Here is a 25662-nt window from a genome sequence, read left to right as displayed (position 1 = left end):
CGGAAGCGCGGTCCTTCCTCCTACAACGTCCGCCGGTCCCTCATCTCTAATTCGCACCGGAGGACGGAGCGGGAGAGGCCTCGTCTCTCAATTTAAAACAAAACACGAATTATTCGTGGTACGCCTTTCACCCGATGAACCGCATCCGTCGAGATTAGTTTTAAATCGGTGAAGGAGACCCTCGCGCGAATTTTGTTAAAGTTTATGGGGGAGGCCAGCCCCAAATCCCCCTTTCCTGCAGAGTCTTCGAGGGGGATTTGGGGCTTGAGGAGAGTGAGTGGATTTCTAGGCCTCAGCGTTTAAAATAATTTTTTTGAATGATTTATATTTTTTTAACCGTCTCATCCAGGCCTCTCCAAATAATTTAATTCTTCCCCCCGCAACCCAGCCGGATTCTAAACTTCCAAACTCACAAGTGGTTCGGTAGCACAGACCCACTAAAATGTCCTGCCAACTACTACAGCAAACCACAAATGAGAGCAGAAAGTTCTTGATAAATGGGCCTGGCAGTGTCTGTGCAGAGGGAGAGAACGAGAGGGAGTTAACGTTTTGAGTCCAATATTGACTCTGCTGCAGTAAAGGGCTGGTTTAGCACAGTGGGCTAAACAGCTGGCTTGTAATGCAAAACAATGCCAGCAGCGTGGGTTCAATTTCCGTACCGGCCTCCTGAACAGGAATGTGGTGACTAGGGGCTTTTCACAGTAAATTTATTGAAGCCTACTTGTGACAATAAGCGATTATTATTATAGTTTCACCCCCACATTTAAACCGTGATAAGGCTGTGACTACAGCCTGAGGCAGCAATGCAGAAGCAGGAATTGTCACTATTTTGTACCGGTGTAGATTGGATTTGGGTTTATTATCACGTGTACCGAGGTACAGTGAAAATAATTGTTCTGCATACAGTCCAGGCACATTGTTCCATACTGAAAAAACACAGGACATACAATAGATACATAAGGATCTGTGGGCGAGAGCCACCACGCTCCGTGTGCCATCTTGAGATTGATGGATTTGTCTTTTAATTCCTTTTTTTTTAAACAAAAAAATTGGGGTTTTCCTCTTGTTTGTTTTACCTGCTATTTTTGCAGCGCGAGGCTCCTCTTTCTGGTGGTCGTGAGCAAGTTATTGAGTTCTGAGTCGTTCATTCCCTCAGGGGTTCAAGGGTTTCCTTTGCTCTTCAGTTCCCAAGAAGCCCGGCTCGTTGCTGCATTCCATTTCTCTCCATGGATTCTTTTGTGAAACTCACTTCCCTCAGCCAAGGCAGGGACAGAATCTTCAGGTATAATTTTCAGTAATGAAACTTGCATGCTAACTTTCAGCATCAGTCTGACAGCTAGAATCTATTTTATAATTTCAGTAGTGCAAATGTTGCATTTTCATTTATGATTTTATTTTGTTTAACCTTGTTGCACATCTATTATTTTTGGCATGTGTTCAATGTTTTAACCTAGCTTGCTTGTAATCGAAAGATTTCTTCATGTTGTTAAAAAAAAACATTTTCCCACGTCATTACAAACTGACTGACAGTGGGAAAGTTGAGGTATTTCAATTCTCTGATTTCATTATCGCAAAGGCTCCCTCCAACCTCTTTGTATTTTAATAGCCAAGTGTATTGATTTAAATCATTCTTTCTGTGTGTTTGCTTTGTCGATCATTGTTGTCGTTCAAAGACATTTTAGTCTCATTTAATCACATTTATGCTAGTGCAGGCCAGTTTCTGGATATCAATACTCCTTGTAAGCTTAGAATAATGTTAAATATGAAGGTAAATTAAACTATTTGAGTGTCAGGGTGAGATGCTAGATACTATTTCTGGATAGTTTGTGAATTTATTAGTGTTTGTTTCACACTGCGAGTTCACCCGCGATGCTAAATCATTTGTAGTGTTTACAATGAGGGCTCAAAACAGCAGAATCCATAGAGACGTGTAGAATAAGGATACTGGCAGGTAAAATTAAGGAAAGTCCTTCAGTTGTTTTACAAGTATTTGAAGGTGTGGTAAACCACTGTTGCACCTGTATTAGGTGATGTAAGGTAGGACCTGTACTACAGGTTCGCCAGTAGTCCCTGCCTGCTGGCTCTGCCCAGTAGGCGGAGTATAAATATGCTTGTCCTCCATTCAGCAGCCATTTCGCCAGCTGCTGTGGGAGGCCACACATCTTAGAGCAATAAAGCCTCTGTTGTATCCAACTCTAGTCTTTGTTCAATTGATCGTGCCTCAATTTATTGCTCTAAGATTGTCTAAAAGATGGACCTCTGAATCAAACCAGATCGCCTGCAGCTGGATCCGCAATCAAGCGACGCCAAAAAGGACTTTAGTCACTGGCTAGCTTGCTTCGAGGCGTATATCAACTCAGCGACCACCCCTGTTCCGGAGGCTCAGAAGATACAGATCCTGTACTCAAGGTTGAGCTCCAACGTGTTTCCACTGATCCAGGAAGCCCCGAACTACGCCGACGCTATTGCGCTTCTCAAAGAAAACTACGTGCAGAAAACACACTCTCTTCGCCAGGCACGTACTCACCACTCGCTCTCAACTCCCTGGTGAGTCCATAGAAGACTTCTGGCAGGCCCTAATCCCACTCATCCGGGACTGTGACTGTCAGGCCATTACGGCCACCGAACATTCCAACCTCCTTATGCGGGACGCGTTCGTAATGGGGATTGGGTCGGACCTCGTATGCCAAAGATTTTTAGAAGGGGCCACGCTCGACCTAGCTGAAACAAAGAAGCTAGCGCTCTCCATGACGGTTGCCTCACGTAACATTCAGGCCTACCCCACCAGCCACGCGGCCTACCCCTCGTGGACCCCACAGATGGCCGCCCCAGCGGGGACCTTACCCAAAGAACAAAGAAATTTACAGCACAGAACAGGCCCTTCGGCCCTCCCAGCCTGCGCCGATCCAGATCCTTTATCTAAACCTGTTACCTATTTTCCAAGGATCTACTTTCCTCTGTTCCCCGCCCATTCATATATTTGTCTAGATGTTCGTCTGCGCCACACGCCACCCCGGGGGTCCCCGATGTTACTTCTGCAGCCAGCAGAAGCACCCTCGCCAACGCTGCCCGGCCCACGCTGCCCTTTGCAAGGCTTGCGGCAAAAAGGGGCACTTCGCCGCAGTGTGCCAGGCCCGCGCAGTCGCCGCTATCGCCCCCACCCTCCTAGCCTACCCACATTGGGCACCGCCATCCTCATCTACCCGGACCACGCGCGGCCAGTGGGCGCCGCCATCTTCACCTCCCCGGACCACGTGTGGCCAGTGGGCGCCGCCATCTTCACCTCCCCGGACCACGTGTGTCCAGTGGGCGCCGCAATCTTCACCTCCCGGGGCGCCACACGGCCAGTGGGCACCGCCATCTTCACCTCCCGGGGCCACGTACGGCCAGTGGGCGACGCCATCTTCTCCCCCTCAGTCCACGTGCGGCCCATGGCGCCGCCATCTTGTCCAACCCCCGCAATGTGCGGCCCATGGGCGCCGCCATTTTGTCCCCCGCAGGATCTTCAGGCGCTGCCATCTTGTCTCCCCCACGGGACATGGACACCGACAGCATTCCAGGAACTGGGCCCCCCAGGCTCCCCATCATCCGACGTCAGTGACGATTGACCAGTCTCGTCGGCACAACCTGGCTACCGCATCGACCAGTGTGAAAATCAACGGCCACGTGACCTCTATTACTGCTGGTCTCCGGAAGCACCGAAACTTCATATACCCGGATACGGTAAGGCGCTGCTCCCTCGCGGTACACCCCGCCAACCAAAGAATTTCCCTGGCCTCCGGATACCATTCCGGCGCGATACGGTGGTTCTGCACAGTCACACTCACGGTCCAGGGCGTAGAATTCAGCAGCTTCTGCCTCTTCGTCCTCCCTAACCTCTGCGCTGCCTGACTACTCGGCCTGGACTTCCAGTGTAACCTTCAGAGCCTAACCCTCAAATTTGGTGGGCCCCTACCACCTTCCCTTTTCGCCAATCTAACCCCGGATTGCAAACCCGTCGCCACCAGGAGCAGACGGTACAGCACCCAGGACAGGACCTTCATCAGGTCCGAGGTCCAGCGGCTGCTTCGGGAGGGCATTATCGAGGCCAGCAACAGCCCTTGGAGAGCCCAAGTGGGAGTCGTTAAAACTGGGGAGAAACACAGAATGGTCGTGGACTACAGCCAGACCATCAATCAGTACACGCAGCTCGACGCGTACCCCCTCCCACACATATCTGATATGGTCAATCAGATTGCACAGTACCGGGTCTTCTCAACGGTAGACCTCAAATCCACCTACCACCAGCTCCCCATTCGTAAATCAGAACGTCCAACACCGCTTTCGAGGCGGACGGTCGTCTCTATCACTTCCTCAGGTTTCCCTTCGGCGTCACTAACGGGGTCTCGGTCTTCCAAAAGGAGATGGACCGAATGGTCGACCGGTACGGTTTGCGGGCCGCCTTCCCGTACCTGGACAACGTCACCATCTGCGGCCATGACCACGATGCCAACCTTGCCAAATTTCTCCACACCGCCACTCTCCTCAACCTCACCTACAACAAGGAGAAGTGCGTGTTTAGCACGACCCGCCGAGCCATACTCGGCTATGTGGTCCAGAACGGAGTTCTGGGGCCTGATCCCGACTGCATGCGCCCCCTCATGGAGCTTCCCCTCCCCCACTGCCCCAAGGCCCTCAAACGCTGCCTGGGGTTCTCGTACTACGCCCAGTCTGTCCCAAACGATGCGGACAAGGCCCGCCCACTCATTCAGTCCACCCACTTTCCCCTGACGGCCGAGGCACAGCAGGCCTTCGCCCGTGTTGGAGCCGATATCACCAAGGCCGGGATGCACGCAGTAGACGAGACACTGCCCTTTCAAGTAGAGAGCGACGCATCGGACGTCGCCCTAGCCGCCACCCTCAATCAGGCAGGCAGACCCGTGGCATTCTTTTCCCGCACCCTTCATGCCTCAGAAATTCAGCACTCACCTGTCGAACAGGAGGCCCAAGCTATCGTTGAAGCTGTGCGGCATTGGAGGCATTACCTGGCCGGCAGGAGATTCATTCTCCTCACTGACCAACGGTCGGTAGCCTTCATGTTCAATAGCACACAGCGGGGCAAGATCAAAAACGATAAAATCTTGCGGTAGAGGATCAAGCTCTCCAGCTACAATTATGAGATTTTGTATCACCCCGGAAAACTCAACGAGCCCCCAGACGCCCTGTCCCGAGGCACATGTGCCAGCACACAAGTAGACCGACTCCGGACCCTGCACGACATCCTTTGTCACCCGGGCGTCACACGGCTGTACCATTTCATAAAGGCCCACAACCTGCCCTACTCCGTCGAGGAAGTACGGACAATCACCAGGGACTGCCAGGTCTGTGCGGAGTGCAAGCCGCACTTTTACCTGCCGGACCGTGCGCGCCTGGTGAAGGCCTCCTGCCCCTTTGAATGCCTCAGCGTGGATTTCAAAGGGCACCTCCCCTCCACCGACCGAAACACGTATATTCTCAGTGTGGTCGATGAGTACTCCAGGTTCCCCATCGCCATCCCATGCCCTGACATGACATTTGACACTGTCATCAAAGTCCTAAACACTATCTTCGCTCTGTTCGATTTTCCCGCCTATATCCACAGTGACAGGGGATCCTCATTCATGAGCGATGACCTACGTCAGTTCCTGCTCAGCAGGGGTATCGCCACCAGCAGGACGACCAGCTATAACCCCCGGGGAAACGGGCAGGTAGAGAGGGAGAACGGGACGGTATGGAGGGCCATCCAACTGGCCCTCCGGTCCAGGAACCCCTCAGCCTCTCGCTGGCAGGAGGTCCTCCCTGATGCACTCCACTCCATTCGGTCACTGCTGTGCACCGCAAACAACACGCCCCATGAACGTCTTTTTGCCTTCCCCAGGAAGTCCACATCTGGGGTGGCGCCCCCGACTTGGCTCGCAGTTCCAGGACCAGTCCTGCTCTGTAGGCACGTCCGCCTCCACAAGGCGAACCCGTTGGTGGAAAGGGAGCAACTGCTCCATGCCAACCCCCAGTATACCTACTGACGGCCGCCAAGATACTGTCTCCCTCAGGGACCTGGCACCAGCAGGTTCCCCACACACCTCTCCGGCATGACGCCAGTCTCCCGGCCCCCGGCGCTCCCAGCATTAACCCCACCAGGACCATCCGTCCTTCCCCTGCCCACGCCTGAGGATTTGGGCACGCTCCCGGAGCCACCAAACATCAGGCCAGCATCGACATCGCCGCCACCGCTACGTTGCTCCCAGCGGAACATCAAGGCACCAGACCGGTTAAATCTCTAACTGGCACCGGACTGCAAAAGACATTTTTTTTTCTGATCAAATACTGTAAATATAAATTCATTGCTGTATATAGTTCACCACCACCCCCGCTGGACTCAATTTTAACAGGGGGTGAATGTGGTAAACCACTGTTGCACCTGTATTAGGTGATGTAAGGTAGGACCTGTACTACAGGTTCGCCGGTAGTCTCTGCCTGCTGGCTGTGCCCAGTAGGCGGAGTATAAATATGCATGTCCTCCATTCAGCAACCATGCTGCTGTGGGAGGCCACACATCTTGGAGTAATAAAGTCTCAGTTGTATCCAACTCTAGTCTTTGTTCAATTGATCGTGCCTCAGAAGGGTAAAAGGATAACTAGGGAAAGAGTAGAGCCCATTAAGGACCATGGTAATTTGTGTGGAGCTGGAGGACACAATACTTTGTGTCAGTGTTCATTAGACATCAGGGGGAAGGACTGTGATAAAAGTAAAGAAATTAACAGAGAGAGGAGATTGTGAGTGGTCTGTCATGCTTAAAAGTAGACAAATCTCCAGGACCAGGCGAAAATCTCAGGCTGTTGAATGAGGCAATGGAGAAAATAGCAAGGGCGCTGGCAATAATTTTCAATTTCTCTCTAGCCACAGGAGAGGTGCCGGAGGACTGAGCATAGCGAATGTGGCCATGTTATTCAAGAAGGGAGGAAAGGATAAACAAAGAAACTACAGGCCAGTCAGTCTAACCTTGGTGGTGGGGAAACTATCGGAAGCAATTCTGAGAGACCAAGGGCGCGATTTAATGGAAATCGACCAGTGTCCCGTTATGGGCACATTTAGCGGGATGTTTCCCAGTGCATACAGTGCCGAGATGGACCCTGCTATTAAATGAAACTCTTTCATTTTTGGTCCTTGGCGGGAAATGCCCCTTTGAGGCGGCAACTTCTCTTTCCTGCACTAACGATCTCCGCTCGCCTGTGCAGGAAGAGATTGGGGCACCATTTTTAAATGTCTCCCCGATCTCTGCCACCCCCCCCCCCCTCACTGTGGCCTCCGTTCCCCACCCCCCAAATGCTGCAACTTGGCAATGAGGGGGTCCTCGAGCCCCCGGCACACCACCACATAAAGGCAGGGCACCACCGGTCCCGATCCCTGGCATGGGCAATATGCCAGCTTGGCAGTGCACCTGCAAACACCCTGGCACTGCCAGGGTGGCACCAAGGTAGCACTGCCAGGGTGCTGGATGGTGCTGGTGGCATCGTGGGTGGCGGGAAACCACCATGCCCAGAGCCCATCCAGCTGATGCCCTGGTCGCCTGGAAAATCCCACCCCTACCCCAAGTGCCGGTTTGTCTGGTCCACATTTGTGAAAACCAGAGCTAAACGATGCCCATTCGGGATCTCTGAGGCAAGGCGGTTGGGTCCCGTGCCTTGGGTAACTCCAGCGTGAATGTACTAAAGTGAGCTTAACTGCACACTTGAATATACAAATCTGGATCCCACCCATTGAGGGCGGGATCCAGATAGTGACAACTCATGAGATGTAATCAGTGTCCCTCTCGCGATTTACCGGCTTCATCGCGTCCCCAGTTGAACGCGGCAAGGCCGTTAGATCACACCTCTAATTAATCTGTATTTGGAGAGGCAGGAATTAATCAAGAACAGTCGGCATGGATTTGTTTAGGGGAGGTCATGTCTGACGAACTTGGTTGAATTTTTTGAAGCGATCACCAGGGTGTGTAGACGAGTGCAATGTATTTGATGTCACGGGTGGCACGGTAGCACAGTGAGTAGCACTTTTGCTTCACAGGGTCCCAGGTTTGATTCCCGGCTTGGGTCACTGTCTGTGCAGAGTCTGCACGTTCTCCCTGTGTCTGCGTGGGTTTCCCCCCGGGTGCTCCAGTTTACTTCCACAAGTCCTGAAAGACGTGCTATTAGGTACTCTGGACATTCTGAATTCTCCCTCCGTGTCCCTGAACAGGTGCCGGAATGTGGCGACTAGGGGCTTTTCACAATAACTTCATTGCAGTGTTAATGTAAGGTGGTTGAGGGTGGTGTTGGGATGGTTTGACACACGTGGCACAGGAACTGCAACTCAGCAGGGTCTCATTCCTGAGGCCGATCTGCACTCTGACGACTGCCCTTTCCTCAGGCCCGCTGACCACGTCCAGGGCCTGCTGCTCTGCTGCAGTGAGGGGCAGTTATGAGCGACCTTTTCCTCTGGGGGGAGGGGGGGGTGCAAAAAAATGCAGTGTTACACAGTCTGCTGCATGCAGCCCAGGAGGTGGGTAGCTGGTGGCTTCAGTAGCCAGGGCATCCAGCCATGGCGGCAGGTATGGGTGCCAGCACCATGGTGCAAGGTGAGGGTTCTACCACCCTCCTGGGGGGTGGGGTTTACGGATGTGTGGGATGGGGTTGGTGCCAGGGGCACAGTGCTGCCTACTTACCCTGGCTGCCCTGAGGACGTGTGCAGATTTGTACGGCACTGCAGGCCGGTCGAGATGGTGTTGCTGGTGGTGCTGACTGCCTCTGCCACCTGTGCCCAGGCACAACAAATGGCGGCTGGCAGCCTCCTTCCCAGGCTGGGTGCATGGTTGCCCGCCTCTCAACCGCATACAAGGGGGTCTCGAGCTTGGCATCGATGAATTGTAGGGCCGCACGCCTTGCTACCATCTTGTTGGATGAGATGATGTGTGTGGGGAGTGAAGTGTGTATCTGCGGCTGCAGCTTGTCAGCCTCAATATGTGTCAATCCTGAATCCGGTGAATCCCGCACCATTTCTCATTGGAATCACTCGTGTTCCATGTGGCGCCGGCGGTAGCCCCTTAACAGTTGCTGAATCAGTCCAGGTGCGGTGCCAGTTACGCTGTCGAAGTCCAGGATTCTTGCCCCGGCGTCAACATTTAGTTTCAGGAAATGAGAATCCCACCGAGGATGTTTCCCCTTCGAGAAACTAGTTGTAAATGCAGCCGAAATCTGATCTGCCTCATCGCATTCATTTAGATTGAGATGCGCTCGACTCCCATTTTGATTTCGGTCTCCAGCACACTAATCGCCTACTTCCTCCCAGACTACTTTCCATACTGCTTCACCCACTCGTTTGGACCAGCTTCAGAGCAAGGTATTACTGGCCAAATCTACGTTTTCTGATTCCAAAGCTACAGGAAGATCATTGTGTGTAAAGTAGCATTGTATCACAGTTTACACCTGTTTTGGTTCACACCTTCGTTTTGGAAGGTCTAATGCAGGTAGGGAATATCTACAGTGAATGGAAGAACCCACATTGAAAATCAGAGAGATCTAGGTGTACAGGTCCACAGGTCACTGAAAGGGGCAACACAGGTGGAGAAGGTAGTCAAGAAGGCATACGGCATGCTTGCCTTCATTGGCCGGGGCATTGAGTATAAGAATTGGCAAGTCATGTTGCAGCTGTATAGAACCTTAGTTAGGCCACACTTGGAGTATAGTGTTCAATTCTGGTCGTCACACTACCAGAAGGATGTGGAGGCTTTAGAGAGGGTGCAGAAGAGATTTACCAGGATGTTGCCTGGTATGGAGTGCATTAGCTATGAGGAGCGGTTGAATAAACTTGGTTTGTTCTCACTGGAACGATGGAGGTTGAGGCGCGACCTGATAGAGGTCTACAAAATTCTGAGAGGCATAGACAGAGTGGATAGTCAGAGGCTTTTCCCCAGGGTAGAGGGGTCAATTACTAGGGGGAATAGGTTTAAGGTGCGAGGGGCAAGGTTTAGAGTAGATGTACGAGGCAAGTTTTTTTACACAGGGTAGTGGGTGCCTGGAACTCGCTACCAGAGGAGGTGGTGGAAGCAGGCACGATAGTGACATTTAAGGGGCATCTTGACAAATACATGAATAGGATGGGAATAGAGCGATATGGACCCAGAAAGTGTAGAAGATTGTAGTTTGGTCGGGCAGCATGGTCGGCACGGGCTTGGAGGGCCGAAGGGCCTGTTCCTGTGCTGTACTTTCCTTTGTTCTGTAACTGCCCACTCCCCAATCACAGAATTGTAACGCTGGGAAGGAGCCCATTTGGCCCATTGTTTCTTCACTGGCCCCTTAATCTTGGGATTGGGAAAATCACAATGGCAGAGGTAACCATGAGGAAGAATTCATAGAGTATATTTGGGACAGTTTCCTGGAATAATATGTTGTGATCCAACCAGGCATCAGGCTAACTTGGTAATGTGTAATGAGGTAGGCTTAGTGAACAATCTCAGAGTAAAAGATGCCCGTGGGCGCAGTGACCATTACATGGTATAATTTAGTATTCAACTTGAGAGTGAGAAACTTGGGTCAGAAACAACTGTGCTACTTAAATAAGGGTAATTATCAAGGAATGAGGGCAGAGTTGGCTGGGGTTGACTGGGAAAGGAGTTTAGCAGGAAAGGTGGTTGACCAGGCGTTTCTGAAAATAGTTCACATCCCAGTGAGGAAGAAGGATACTCGGAAGGGGATAAATCAACCATGGTTAACCAAGGAAGTGAAGGGTAGTATTGAACTGAAAAAAAAAACATATAATGTGGCAATGGTTAGTGGTAAGCCAGAGGATTGGGAAAGTTTTAAAAACCAACAGAAAGTGACCAAAAAATAATAAAAAGGGAGATGATGAACTATGAACGTAAATCAGCAAGTAATATAAAAATGCATAGCGAGAGTTTCCTTAAATAAATACAAAGGAAGAGAGAGGCCAAAGTGAACAAAGGCCTGTTAGAGAATGAGACTGGGGAAATAATAACGGGGAAGTAGCAAATGGCAGAGGAATTAACAAATACTTTGCCTCAGTCTTCACGGTGGAAGATACTAATAACATTCCAAAAATAAATAATCAAGGGGCAGAACGTGGGGAGGAAATAAAAACAACAATCACTAGGGAAAAAAATACTAGGGAAACTAATGGGGCTCAAGGCCGATACGTCCCCTGGACCTGATGGGTTGCATCCCAGGATATTAAAGGGAATAGGTACAGAGACAGTGGATGCACTGATAATCTTCCAAAATCCTTAAATTCTAGAAAAGTCCCAGAGGATTGGAAAACTGCCAATGTAACGCCATTATTCAAAAAAGCAAGTTTTTTTTCTCTCAATACATTTGCTTCTTTTGCAAATCACTTTAAATCTATCCTCTCTCATTCTTGATTTTTTTATGAGCGGGAACAGTTTCTCCCGATCTACTCTGTCCTGCTCCCTGATGTTTTTGAACATCTCCACCAAATCTCCTCTCAGTCTTCTCTCCAAGGAAAACAGTCCCAACCTCTCCAACCTATCCTCATATCTGAAGTTTCTCATCCCTGGAACTATTCTTGTAAACTTCTTCTGTGCTCTCTCCAATGTGTTCGCATCCTTCCATTGTGTGGCACCCAGAACTGTACAAATACGACAGCTGAGCTCTAACTAACGTATTATATAAGTTCAGCATAACCTCCTTGCTCTTGTACTCGGATGCCCCTATTAATAAAGCCCAGAATATTGTGTACTTAATTAACTGCTCTCTCCATCTACCCTGCCGCTTTCAATGATCTATACACATATATCCCCAAGTCCTTCTTTAGAATTTTACCCTTTATTTTATACTGTCTATCCATGTTCTTCCTACAAAATGCATCACCTCGCATTTCTCCGCATCCAACTTCATCTGCCAGCTATCAGCCAAGACATAGACAAGTTGATGGATATCAGCCCAGTCCACCAACTTGTCTATGTCATTTTGAAGTTCTACACTGTCCTCATCGCAGTTTACAATGCTTCCACGTTTTGTATCATCCGCAAACTTTTAAATTATCCCCAGCGCACCAAAATATAGATTATTAATATTTATCAGGAAAAGCGTGGGTCCCAATACTGACCTTTGGGGAGCAACCCTACAAACCTTCCTTAGTCTGAAAAATACCCATTGACCTTTGCTCTCTATTGTTCAGCCAATTTTGTGTCCACATTCCTACTGTCCCTTTTATTCCATGAACTACTTATCTCACAAGTCTGTTTTGTGGCACTGTATCAAAAGCCTTTTGAAAGTCCAAGTGCACCACATCAACAGCATCACCCTCATCAACCTTTTCTGTTGGCTCCTCAAAAAAAGTCCAGCAAGTTAGTAAAACATTATTTTCCCCTTTAGAAATCCATGCTGGCTCTTCCTCATCAACCCACATTTTTTCATGCTATGCCAAATAATTGTTTCTAGAAGCTTTCTCAACACGGACGTTAAACTGACTGGTCTGTAATTCTGGGTCTATCCTTGCAACCTTTTTTTGAACAAGTGCATGTGTATTTAATCTTTTATTATTATTGTCACAATTTCATCAGGCTGAGTGAGGGTGTAACTCGAGAATCAGTATATTTTCAATCTCCAGTGATCAATGAAGACCAAACATAAATCACAGATGAAGTGTGATGAGAGGACAGTGGATAATTGAATCTACAACAGTCCCTGTTAAATAATATACATGATGGACTAATTTTTCCTTACTTTGTCATGGACTAAAATATAAATTCAAGATTTTTATCATAGAATCATAGAATTTACAGTGCCGAAGGAGGCCATTCGGCCCATCGAGTCTGTACCGGCTCTTGGAAAGAGCACCCTACTTAAGCCCACACCTCCACCCTATCCCCATAACCCAGTAACCCCAGCTAACCTTTTTTTGGACACTAAAGGCAATTTAGCATGGCCAATCCATCTAACCTGCACATCTTTCGACTGGGAGGAAACCGGAGCACCCGGAGGAAACCCACGCAGACACGGAGAGATTGTGCAGACTCCGCACAGACAGTGACCCCTCCAGAAATCGAACCTGGGACCCTGGAGCTGTGAAGCAACTGTGCTAACCACCGTGCTACCGTGCTGCCCATCTAGGCATTTATAATGGGAAAAAGGTGTGTGTATACATTTAAATACATAAGCATCTTTCTCAGGGCTAGCTGGGAGCGCTATTTTCATATGTAGCATACCGAATCAGGTGACCTGGATGGGGAAGGAAATTACATGCCACAACGTGACCTTCTTTAACTTGGTCTTTGATCTATGATGCTCCCATTCATAAACTGCCTTGCTTTGGCATTATATTGTGCGCAAGAAGCTGAGTTGATCTGTTTGCATATATTTACACTCTCCGATCACCATTGCTATGATAGAGTCTACATATCCTCAAGAGGAGCAAATTAAATCTCCTAGTTCATTGGTTTGTTTTGGGGATTATTATTTCTTGTGATTTCAAGCGCAGCTCCATTGAATTCTACAATTATATTCCAATTAATTCGATAACCGAAGAACCAGGAACGTTTACAGGAGGAACCATTTTGGCCTATCATGTCTGTGCTCTGTTTTTGTGAGCATAATCTTAAAACTGATTCTGTGGTCCTGCTGTCTCTAAATAGGTTTATATCTTCCTCCGCTTTAATATCTAGTCACTCTTTCCCCTCCCTTATAAGTTTCAACTGTCTGCATCAACTTATCCTGTGACAAAGTGTCTGATCTGACAAACCTACGTAAAAATCTTTCTTTGAATCTCTTTTCTCGCTTTCTTTGAAGACTACGTTTTAAATTGGTGTCTTTGTAAAAGGATGGAAATGACACACATCTCACTTATGATCACTTATGGGGTGGCACGGCGACATAGTGGTTAGCACTGCAGCCTTAGAGCCATGGATTCCAGCCTTGTGTGGCGTTTACACATTCTCCCTGTGTCTGCGTGGGTTTCCACCAGATGCTCTGTTTTACTCCCACATTCCAAAGATGTGCAGGTTAGGTTGGGTTATGGGGATAGGGCAGGAGAGTGGGCCTAGGTAGAGTGCTCCTGCAGACTCAATGGGCGGAATGACCTCCACTATAGGAGTTAGATGATTCTATGGATTTCTGCGGAATCTTAATTGATCTGTTTAAACAATTCATGCAAAGATCTCTCCCTGGTTTGTGCAACACTTGTGGAAATCACCCAATTGCTTGCTGTCCTTTCACCCCGGAATTTGGTTTCGAATCCAAACCAGGTGAAAATTGTTTTTTATACTCTTGCAGGGGTCCTATGCAAAATCAATAGTATAACATCTGATGCAACTTGTATTAGTTTAGTGGAGCTTTCATGTTGTAATTTTGATACAACACATTTTGAGAAGAGTGCATTTGCCAAAACATTAACCACTAATTGCCACGTGTAGCAGGAAATAAGCTCTGTGCTTGCATTTTGTTTTCTTTCAGAACCACTCAGTATGCATGCACGTTACTTAATTATCTAATTCACAAGAATGATAGCAACAAGGAGCTGGTTTCAAAGCTCAAACAGTTGGAATCTAACATGAGTGCAGGACGTAAGTGTAAGTATACAACAAATTCTGGAAGGGTGGATAAAGCAGCAATTCCATATTCCTGCTTTTTGCTCGGTGGAGTGAAGTTACTCCTCGCGATGTGTAACAGTGCAATAACAAGTTCATGTAAAATTGTTTTTATGTGCTCCGTCATAGCATTAATTAACCTCTCCAACCGAGGTTATGGGGAGAAGGCAGGAGAATGGGGATGAGAAAATATCAGCCATGATTGAATGGCGGAGCACACTCGATGGGCCGAGTCGCCTAATTCTGGTCCTGTGTCTTATGGTCTTATGGGCTCCAAAGCGAAGAGAGAATTTATTATAAACAGTACTGAGAGGGATAGATTTCCCATTTCTCATTTCCCATTTCTCTCTCAAAATTAGGAGATTTTCTGCACTGTTATTACAACCTTAAGGCCGGAGTATATTAGTGACATTTACCTGCTAATGTGGGCTGTGACATTAAGGATGAGCTAGTATTTATCTAACACTTCCCACATCTTCAAATTCTGCCGAAGAGCTGTGCATCTAACGGGATTGCTTTTGAAGAATAGTCCCTATTGTATCGGCAAATGTGATGGCCAAGTGGGGACAAGAAGATTCCACAAGTATTGAAAAAATTAGATGACTTCTTTGTTGCTTGGGGTATGAATATTGTTCAGATAGTGCCATGGAATATTTTTGCATTCATCTGAAAAGAAGATTAATGTCCTGTGAAAGATAAACAGGTTCCCCTAAAATTAATATACAGAATTATAAATGCTAAATCTTCTTGAGCAGTGCAACTGAGCAAAGTAAGAGAATATTTTATTTCTTTTTTGCTTTGTCAAAATGTGATTCTAGATGTATTTTAGTGGTAATTTGATGCAGTGTTGATAGTGCAGCTGAAAATGGGTTGATCACCAAAAATGAGCATTTTTTAATAAGATTGTCCAGTCTTCTGTCTGTGCCCTGATATAAAATTGCTGAAAGTGTCCTAAAACAACACTGGACCCATTTTAATAGTTTAATTGATTTTAACAGTTTAATTGATGTATACGAGTGAGTTTCTCTGTAAATTAAATACATTTTGATAAAGTGAAGATGAGTGTAGTTTGAAAAGTCTTCCTGAGTCAGTGCAATGGGTGGAATCATGCAATTTGGACAGTGAGCTGGGCATGATTGGGATGTCGATGGCTTGCCAGACCATTTCAGAGGGCAATTAAGTCAAGCAAATTGCTGTGGATCTGGAGTCTCATGGAGATTAGACCGAGTAAATTTCCTTCCCTAAAGGAACGACATTAGTGAATCAATTTTTACAATAATTGTTGATAGTAATCACCTTTATAATTCCAGATTTATTAGTCGCCTTTGGGATTTGGATCTATATGCGCATAGCGTTGTCATGGGCCTTTGGATTGAAAGTTGCCAAAACCCCAGAGGGAAGACCATAGGCTCCTCTCCCCTTTATGTGTGTGAGAGAGATAGAGAGAATTGAGATTAAATATCCTCAGTTGGTGCGGGAATTGAACCCGTGCTGTCGGCATCGCTCATCATCGCAAACCAGCTGTCTAGCCAACTGAGCTAACCAATCCTCCATATGGGATTATTAGTCCAGTGACATTACCTATGCCACCATTGTCCCCCTTAAGATGTACCTTTGAAGTGTAGTTGTTGTAATATAGGGAACATGACAATTTATATGTACACATGGAGCTCCCACAAGCTGCAATGCGATAATGGTCTGTAACTTCCTGGCTCCCCAGCAGCTGATTTGGGGGGTGCCCCAAAGGTAAGCTGGGAAATCCCCCTCGAAAATTCCCAGGTAACGGTTTACCCAGCAATTGTCTAGAAGGGCTAACTTCCCCTGGACAATTTCACTGCACTGGAAACTATCTGAAAAAGTGATTAAAATTGTTAATTTTGGATGGTTCTACCCCCCCTGCCCCGCCCACTTTCAATGCAACCTTTAAACCCATCTGCTTTACGGCAGCTTGTGCTTTGAAAAGGGGGCGTGTCCTTCACTCCATTCCTTTTAGACTTCGCAGCTTGAGTCTCACCCAGCCTGAGTCAGGCACTTTAGAATTTAAGTGCAACTAAGTTGGCAATCCACTGCTCATTGCCACTCTGAGGCAGCTGTAGACCAATCTGTTTAAAGGACACATATTGATTAGGATGCCAGAGGTACTTACCGTGGGATCTTTTTATTTCCACCTGAGGCAGCAGTTGGGATGTTATTTCTGTAAATCAATAAGTGGAGGACAGTGGTTGGCGGATTACTTGAGCATACCTAAGGAGACACAGTGATACAAGTGGATAACCGGAATACAGTGATACAGGTGTGGGAGAAGAGCTAGGAGTTGTACACTTGAATTCTTAAAACTGAGTAAAGATTGGCTTCTGGTTTCCTACTTCACTAACCGGCTGTTGGGGCCGCAATGTAATGTGGCATCACTGCCAGTACTGCACTGGGAGTGTCAGCCTAGATTTCTGTGCTCCATTCTCTGGAGGGGGAGTTGAACTCATAACCCTTAACCCTAAGGTTAGAGTGCGGAACCTCTGCTGATGTGCAGCTTCACTCATTCTGCAGGAGGAAAAGAGGGTAGATATCTGGGGAAGAAAGTCAAGATGGGGGAAGAGTTGGGGTGGGGCAGAGAGTGAGAAATGAATAGTTCAAAGGAGATGCAAGAGGGGTGACGCAGAGTGAGATCTCAAAGGAATAGAGCGAGTGACCAAGGTGTGACGTGGTTACAAGAGCTACATTGGGTCAGACTAGATGACGGAAAGCTCCCATGATCCAAATTTGAGTTTAAAAACGGAATGAGGCAGCAGTTGTTGGGTGGTAACCAAAGGTCCCTCTAAGTTCTGTGGCCATGCAGCAACCCAAAAGTTCCCTAACAGGCCACGCACTCATCTACCCCTTTAACATCGGCAGTCGCATTTTTTTAAATTCCGAGGACCGTGCATTTAAACATCGCCTGTGGACTCCCGAAAAGTAATGGTGGAGGGTAATTTGGTGGTATGTATCAGATGCCTTGAAGGGCTATTTGCAGAATTGCAAGGAAAAGTTGCCACAGGTCTATTGAAGAGAGATTGGATCAAGAGCAAGAGTTGGTGGACAGAGGTGGGGGTAGGGGTGGAGATTGTGGGAGTGACTATCCCTGAGGGAAGAAACAAAAGGTAGAATGGCTTAGAAATAGAATGGAGAGGATGGGCCAAGAGAAAAATATACCATTGGTTCCCTTCATGTATGGTGACTGGCTCGCTGAGTGTTTTTTGTTGCTATTCCATGTTCATTCATCCAACATCACTGTGCATTACAATCATCAGTGTCTAATTTTATCTACCTTCCTGAGAAATAAAAAATTGTGATGGCACTCTTATGTAATCATGGAGTTTTACAGCGCAGGTCTGAGAAATAAATTGTCATGGAGCAGACCTCCAACACAGCCTGAGATCCATCTAAACAGAGCTAGAATTCAGACTGACCTATAAGCCAGCGGCAGTTTGCACTGTAGCAGTGCCAGGGAGCTACATCTATCTGCTGACGTTTAGTTTGCTTTTGCCCTCCCAACATGTGCATTTTTTAATCTATTGATTGAAAAGAGAAAGAACTTGCATTTAAAAGCACTTAATCACTTGCGCCCATCGGACATTACAACCAGTGGATAACTTTGTAAAGTGCAGTCACTGTGATTACGTGGGCAGTAGTTGTGCACACCAAGATCCCACACATAGCAATCGAGTAAGTGACCATTCTATTCACCTGAACAGGCGGAAAGGATTTCAATTTAAATCTCATCCTGCAGATAGCAACTTTGAGAATGTAGCACTTTCTCATTACTTCACTTGGATATTAGCACAGATTATGTGGTCAAATCTGTAAAGATGCTTGAACTATTACGATCCCAGACGAAACCTCAACAGTGACTAAGATACTAGGCCGAAACCCCAATATTTTAGTTTATTTTAAGACTGCGGAAAGAAGATTCGCTCCAGGAATGATTGCATGAAAAAAATAGGGTTTTGGTATTTCTAAAACAAAACCTTTATTAGAAATACAACATTAAACATTTTACCTTCACACCTGAAAAGAACAGCTTACAATTACCCCTTAACACGATACAATTTTTAATTAAACAGCAAGAAAAGAAACATACAGCTCTTAATCCATTTTAAAATTAGCATAGAGTAATACTTGCAGTACAGAACAGATTTTGGCTCTTGTTAGAAACCCTTCAGACTCTGACTGAATGTCTTCAAGCAGCTGTTTCCCTAGGTGGTTTCAGCCTTTTCCTCGTTTTTTGACGAGACTGCTCTGCTTTAAAATAGTACTTTTTTTTCTGTACTGGGAAAGAAAACTGCCTTTGTCTGAAGTAAAAAAAAACAAGAGTTGTCAGATCAGACTTCCCTTCCAAAGGCCTGTCTCCTAAACTATATCCCTATCCACAATTTTCTCCAAAACTGCCTCTCTCCACAGCTTCCGAAAATGTCTCTCTGCCTTCCTTGGCTCCACCCAGCAATGGCCTCATCTCCCCTAGCTGAAAAACAACCCGTCTCTGCAGGCTGCGAAGCACATTAACTCCCCAGGGACTTCCCCAGGCAAACTACTAGGCATTAGCCCAGACTGAAAAACACATTCCTTGGTCAATTTCACCTGATTGTCCTAGAAGCAAAACAAAATCCTTTTTAAAACCCTGACCACTGCAAACAAACACATTCGAACCCCAGGCTGTTCCAATATTTAAAGCCAATATTCCTAAAATGTTCCAATCGTCACAGAACTTCTAACTTTTATGTTTGAAAATGACAGTGCTACCCAGCTGATCCATTTTATCTGTGTACTGAAATTAAACCATAGCTTTTTCACTGGTGAGAAAATAATTCTTTTGATTATAAAAAATGTAGCTTGGAAGATTTGCAGCGTGATAGAAATTATAATTATACAGCAAGGTTACGATTATGGTTTTCTGTCCGCATAGAACAGTATTCATAAAGCATTATTTTGTTCCATGGATTCTGGTCTTGATGTGAGCTGTATAAACTCTGTTTCAACCTGACCAACTTTTATGGCTAGTACATTTCAGCTAATATATAAATAGCCTCTATAAGTGCTGTAATAATGTATGTTTCCACCAAGATGGAAGCGATTTAGCTCCTGAAAGCTCAACTAGAAAGAAAAATATTGCTAATGTCGAACCCAGAATAATTTAATTCTGCTTCAAATAGTAAAAGCGAGTGCTGTATTAAATCTTTTCTGCTCTATTTCAGTGTTCCGGTTAGGTAACACGGTGGAAGCAGTTCAGGCAGCCAGGAGGAATGTTCAGCTTTCGGACCCCATACTTCGGTTTTGCCTCACCATCATTCCTCTCAGTCGGGCTGTGTACTTCGTCTGCGATAATATTCTGTGGATGGGAGCAGTGGGCCTTGTTGATGTTGACAAGGAGAAATGGAACAAGCGGTGCAATCGCTACTACTATTTCTCATTGATTATCAGCCTGAGCAGAGATGTCTATGAGATTGTCCAGATGCTGAAAGAAGAAGCACAGGCCCAAAAGGGGCAGTGGTGTAAATCCGTCAACCACCTGGAAAACAATCACGTGCGGAGGGATTTTGTCTGGACACTGAGGGTCAGGGCTGAAGCTTTCCTCATGCTGCTTTTTCAAAGCCTGAAAAGCAATCCTCCTGTATTACTCGACATTGTTAAAAACCTCTGTGATCTCGCCCTTCCTTTAGACAAACTAGGCATATACAAAACCAATCCAGGAGTGGTGGGTCTCAGTGGCCTTGTTTCTTCAATTCTCTCAATTCTAACTTTGACGCACCCAGCACTGAAATTGAGACCATGAACAAACCCTGTGCCCTCTGAACAAAAGTATTATTCCTTCTCTAAGATTTCTGTCAGAGTATGTTTAGGAATGGGAATCATTTGCTTTCAAAATGTAGGTTGTTGTTTCTGAAAGCAGGATTTGCTCTCAACTCAATTGTTCCTTCAAATATTTTCTTGCTGTATCTTGGAGTGCAAACGTTTCAGGCAGCTTCCAACGTGTGCTGTCACTTAGAACTTAAAACCTTTTTTATTTGCAATTGGCATCCTATGAACAGATCAATTATGATTGCTGTGCTGGGGTCAGGTTGACAGTGTGCCATTTAGATAGTAAAACAGACCAAAAGTACACAAACTGGGATTTGAGTCCAGACCAGGACACTAAGATTAAAACATCATATGATAAATATCTGTCTCGCTTCACTTGAGCTGTGTGTCACCAACAGCTTTATCCATGATGAACATGATTCCCCAGTTTCTAATATCCACCTTGAGGTTAAATAATGAAAGATTATTTCCACTGACTGGATATTGGGGAACAAGCGGCTGCATTATAACTTGAAGAGAAACCTTTGAATCTCAAGAATATGAAATGCTTTAATACAAGTACTAAAAACTCTTTCCCCCCCCCCCCCCCCCACACACACACACATGCAGCAATGTGGAAAATTGCCCAGGTATGTCCTTTACACAGAGCAGGACACAACCAAACCAACCCGGCCAATCCAATTCCCACCCTATCAGTCTACTCTTGATCATCAGTAAAGTGATGGAAGGGGTCATCAACTGGCACTTTCTGTGCAATAATCTGTTCAGTGACGCTCAGTTTGGGTTCTGCCAGGGAGACTCAGCTCTTGCCCTCATTGCAGCCTTGGTTCAAACATGAACAAAAGAGCTAAACTCCAGACGTGAGAATGACTGCCCTTGACATCAAGACAGCATTTGATTGAGTATGGCATCAAGGAGCCAGAGCAGTGGGAATCGGGGGAAAACTCTCTTCTGGTTGGAGTCATACCTACCACGTAGGAAGATGGTTGAGGTTGTTTGAGGTCAGTCATCTCAGTCCCAAGACATCACTGCAGGAGATCCTCAGGGTAGTGTCCAAGGCCCAGCCATCTTCAGCTGCTTTGTCAATGACGTTCCTTCCATCATAAGGCCAGAAGTGAGGATGTTCACTGATGATTGTGCAATGTTCAGAACCGTTTTTTGTTCTTTAATGTTTTGGCCAAGGGTGGTATCATGACCGGTACAGGCTTGGAGGGCCGAAGGGACTGTTCCTGTGCTGTCTTGTTCTTTGTTCATTCACAACTCCTCCGAGTAGTCCATATCCAAATGCAGCAAGACAGGGATAATATTCAGCATTGGGATGACAAGTGGCAAGGAACATTCACGCCACACAAGTGCCAGGCAATGACCATCTCCAACAAGAGAGAATCTAACCATCGCCCCATGACATTCAAAGGCATTACAAAATTGCTGAATCTCACACTGTCTACATTCCTGGGGGTTACCATTATTATTATTATTGACCAGAAACTCAACCAGACTCGCCATATAAATACTATGGCTACAAGAGCAAGTCAGAAACCTGGGACCTGCGGTGAGTAACTCATCGCCTGACTCCCCAAAGCCTATTCACCATCCACAGCGCACAAGTCAGGACTGTGAAGGAATGATCTCCACTTGCCTGGATGAGTGAAACTCCAACAAGAAGGAAAAAGGGAAGTGCAAAGATACCTAGGTGTCATGGTGGAACAGTCGCTGAAGGTTGGCATGCTGGTACAGCAGGCTGTGAGGAAAGCTAATGGCAGGCTGGCCTTCATAGCGAGAGGATCAGAGTATAGGAGTAGGATGTCTTGCTGCAGCTATACAGGGCCTTGGTGAGGTCACACCTTGACTGTTGTGTGTAGTTTTGGTCTCGCAGTTTGAGGAAGGACATTCTTGCTATTGAGGGTGTCCAGCAAAGGTTCACCAGACTAATTCCCGGGATGGCAGAACTGACCTATGAAGAAAGACTGGATCAACTGAGTTTATTCGATGGAATTTAGAAGAATGAGAGGGCATCTCATAGAAACATATAAAATCCTGATGGGACTGGACAGGCTAGATGTGGGAAGAATGTTCCCGATGTTGGGAAAGTCCAGAACTGGGGGTTACAGCCTAAGAATAAGGGGAGGCCATTCTGGACTGAGATGAGGAAGAACGTCTTCTCTTAGAGAGTTGTGATCTTGTGGAATTCTCCACCACAGAAAGCTGTTGGGGCCGGTTTGGTGGATAGTTTCAAGAGGAAGCTGGACGTGGCCCGTGCGGCTAAAGGGATCAAGGGGTATGGAGAGAAAGCGGGAGTAGGATACTGAATTTGCATGATCAGCCATGTTATTGAATGGTGGTGTAGGCACGACGAGCCGAATGGCCTACTGCACCGATTTTCTATGTTTCTAACAACATTCAAGAAGCTCAACACTAGTAGCCAGGATGAAAGAGCCCACTTGATTGGCATCCCATCGACAAACAACCACTCCCTCCAGCACAACTGCAAAGTGGCAGCAGTGTGTACCATCAACAAGATGCACTCACCAAGGCTTCTTGGACAGCACCATCCAAACCCATGGCCCGTACCATCCAGAAGGACAAAGGCTGCGAACACGTGGGGACACCACCAGCCGGATGTTTCCCTCAAAGCCAGAAACCATCCTGACTTGGAGATATATTGCTGTTCCTTCACTGTCACTGGCGCAAAATCCTGGAACTCCCTTCCTAACAGCACTGTGGGTGTACCTACACCACAGTGACTGCAGGGGTTCAAGAGAAGGCTGCTCACCGCCACTTTCTCAAGGGCAGTTAGGGATGGACAATAAATTTTGGCCGAGCCAGCGACACCCAATTCACATGAATGAATTTTTTTTTTTTTAAGGTTGTTGAAGCTGAGACTGTGACATATAGATTTAATGAGGATCTAAAACGGAAAAGAACATGAGCTCCAGTTAAATCCCAGCACTAGCACAGATATAATGAGACAAGTGGATGCCTTTTGTGCGTAGTTTCCTTGATTCAGAGCGCCTGAGAAAACAATTACCTCACCAAGCTGTCAATGATTTCAAACTAAAATCTGCCTGCATCTTAAATTTATCCTTGCTGGGAAGAGTAGTTATTTTAAACTCCTCCGAATGTTTTGGAGCCGAAATGCACAGTTTGATGTGGTGCTGAGATTTATAGACCGTAAGATCCCATGTTCAGTCGCACGGTTTCTGCATACGAGTCAGTCGATTCCTGTTGAATCATTTTTGCACAAAAATTGAAGAATTTACTTTTCTATGATTGTTTAATTTGTATTATGCTACTTTGAAGCAATAAGGTTATACTGCACCTTGAGTTCCGCTAGAAAATGGTGCTTTCACATATATTAGGTGAAGATAGCTTTAGGCTCTCTTTGGTCCCTCCATGCTTAAATAGTCAGCTACAACTTCTGCTGAGTTCATAAGCAAAGGATGGTCACTTGGTTGGTTGAGGTTGGTCAAGGGCAGAGAAATGTGCTGGAGGTATGAGCCGCATCACGTGGTCATATATTTAATACATGCTCGTGTTAATTTTTTTAAATATTTGTTTTTGAAAATGAGTTAAATGTGATGTCCAAAATAAGTCAAGGGCATGGTGCTTTGTAAATTATTTTAATTTATTATGGAATATTTCAGACAAACTAAATAGTTTGGAGTAATTACATTTTCACCACGTTTCATATCTGACTGAAACCTGATGATAATTACTTTCCAGCATGCGGGCTCTCTTGGCCTTCTCTGTAAAAGTGTGCAGACAACAAAGTTGAAAACCAAGATGAGTAACTCTACACTACTGTCTAACACATGCTGCCTGGATCCCAGAAGAAAGATACTTGGACTCGGGCAGTTATATCAGGGGGTTGTCAGGCTTGTTGCATTAAAATTGAAGTCCAGAATGTAAAGCTTTGAAAACTACCTGCAGAATTTTATTGTATTCCTAATCCTCCTGGATGATTTCCCAGTCTCCTCATCAGAATGCTGCAGCTCACAGATAAAAGGTGTGTTGGGTATTGAATCTCGACTTCACAGTGTTGGCTGCAAATAAATGCTACTCTGTACAATATCCTCTCCGGTAATCATTACATTTGCACTTTTTACTCTTTTTTACTTACTTGGAGGTGATGTACACAATATTGTTCTCTGGTTCTTCCTGTACCTTTCTCATTGTGATATTCCAATTTTTTAAAATTTATGAGTGGGTGCATTGCAGCCTCTTTACCTAACATCCACATAAACGTTTTTCAGCAACGGTCAGATGATAGCAATCAGGAGCATGAACCTTGGCTAATGGAATTTTGTCCTCTTTTCACACTTAAACAGGAGGACACCAAATCCTGTTGTGATGTACTCTATCATGGTGCTGGTTGAGATCTGTTTACTCAGCGGTCATTTTTGAGTGACTTTGTACTGTACTGTATAGTGCACATCCCCACTCGGGTATGAGGAACCATATGATGCTTTTCCAGCACTCAGCTCTGCTTTTGAGTCAGCATTCGTTGACTAGAACTCGCCATTGTTTCAGAGTCTCAGTACTACACAAATAGTGTCATGCTGCAATCTGCCTACAATGTTTTTGGAGAAGTATCAATTTCTCAGTTAATTTATTTTAATCGACCTCTTGGATCATGTGTTGTACACATTTTCTCGGCCTTCCTCACCACTTTCAATTAAGAATAATTGAAACCTTTATGAAAATAAAAATATCTTGAACCTTTTATTCAAGGGGCTCTTTAATGTTGCATCTTGATTTAGAATTTTAAAAAGACATGTTTACTTAACAATTGTTTATGGAAAAAAAAGCTATGCAAACAAATGTCAAATGTTTCAAACATTCGATTTAAAGATGAGATTTTTGATGGGGAAAGCTCTTGGCATGGAACCTCGCTGGAAAGGAACACGGCGAGAGATGACCTTAAAACACTAGGACTAACTGCAACCCATGCCCCCCATCCAGCGAGATCAAGATTTTTCCCTCCCACGTTTTTCTTGCGAATCAATATTTGATAAATGAACTATTTCTGTATCCTTAATTAGGAAACTACTAGTTTTCAGAGACTGTTGCAAACCAATGCTGCTCGACTAATGAGAACTTGAATAATTCCACTGTTGGTGGTTTTCTGTGTTCTAATAAACTAATATATTAAATACAACATTGTTGTTTTATTTTACATTACTATTTGGAATGCGTTCAGTCATATTGCAGCACGGATTTTG

General features: G+C 46.0%; 1 protein-coding gene across 5 annotated transcripts; it reads left to right on the top strand.

Moving 5' to 3' along the window:
* The first annotated feature begins 32 nt into the window (after positions 1 to 32).
* On the top strand, positions 33 to 25598 carry pex11a (peroxisomal biogenesis factor 11 alpha). 5 transcript variants are annotated; one of them, XM_072470524.1, is made up of 4 exons: positions 33 to 273; positions 1185 to 1282; positions 14478 to 14593; positions 19837 to 25598. In XM_072470524.1, exons 1-4 carry the CDS (start codon positions 205 to 207, stop codon positions 20412 to 20414), a joined length of 861 nt encoding a protein of 286 aa, XP_072326625.1. In that variant the 5' UTR covers positions 33 to 204; the 3' UTR covers positions 20415 to 25598. The 5 variants fall into 5 exon arrangements, with proteins under 5 accessions (XP_072326625.1, XP_072326626.1, XP_072326624.1 ...); XM_072470525.1 differs by having other exon boundaries at positions 1157 to 1282; XM_072470526.1 differs by having other exon boundaries at positions 40 to 118; positions 1157 to 1282.
* Positions 25599 to 25662: the final 64 nt, after the last annotated feature.

The sequence above is a fragment of the Scyliorhinus torazame genome, chromosome 12 (assembly GCF_047496885.1).
Source record: "Scyliorhinus torazame isolate Kashiwa2021f chromosome 12, sScyTor2.1, whole genome shotgun sequence".
Lineage (NCBI taxonomy): Eukaryota > Metazoa > Chordata > Chondrichthyes > Carcharhiniformes > Scyliorhinidae > Scyliorhinus > Scyliorhinus torazame.
Note: the sequence above shows the minus strand (reverse complement) of the source record. Positions and strands in the feature narration are given on the sequence as shown.

Excerpts from the sequence above, each read along its gene's own strand:
- pex11a (XM_072470523.1), top strand. The coding sequence starts at position 2,989 with ATGTTCGTCTGCGCCACACGCCACCCCGGGGGTCCCCGATGTTACTTC.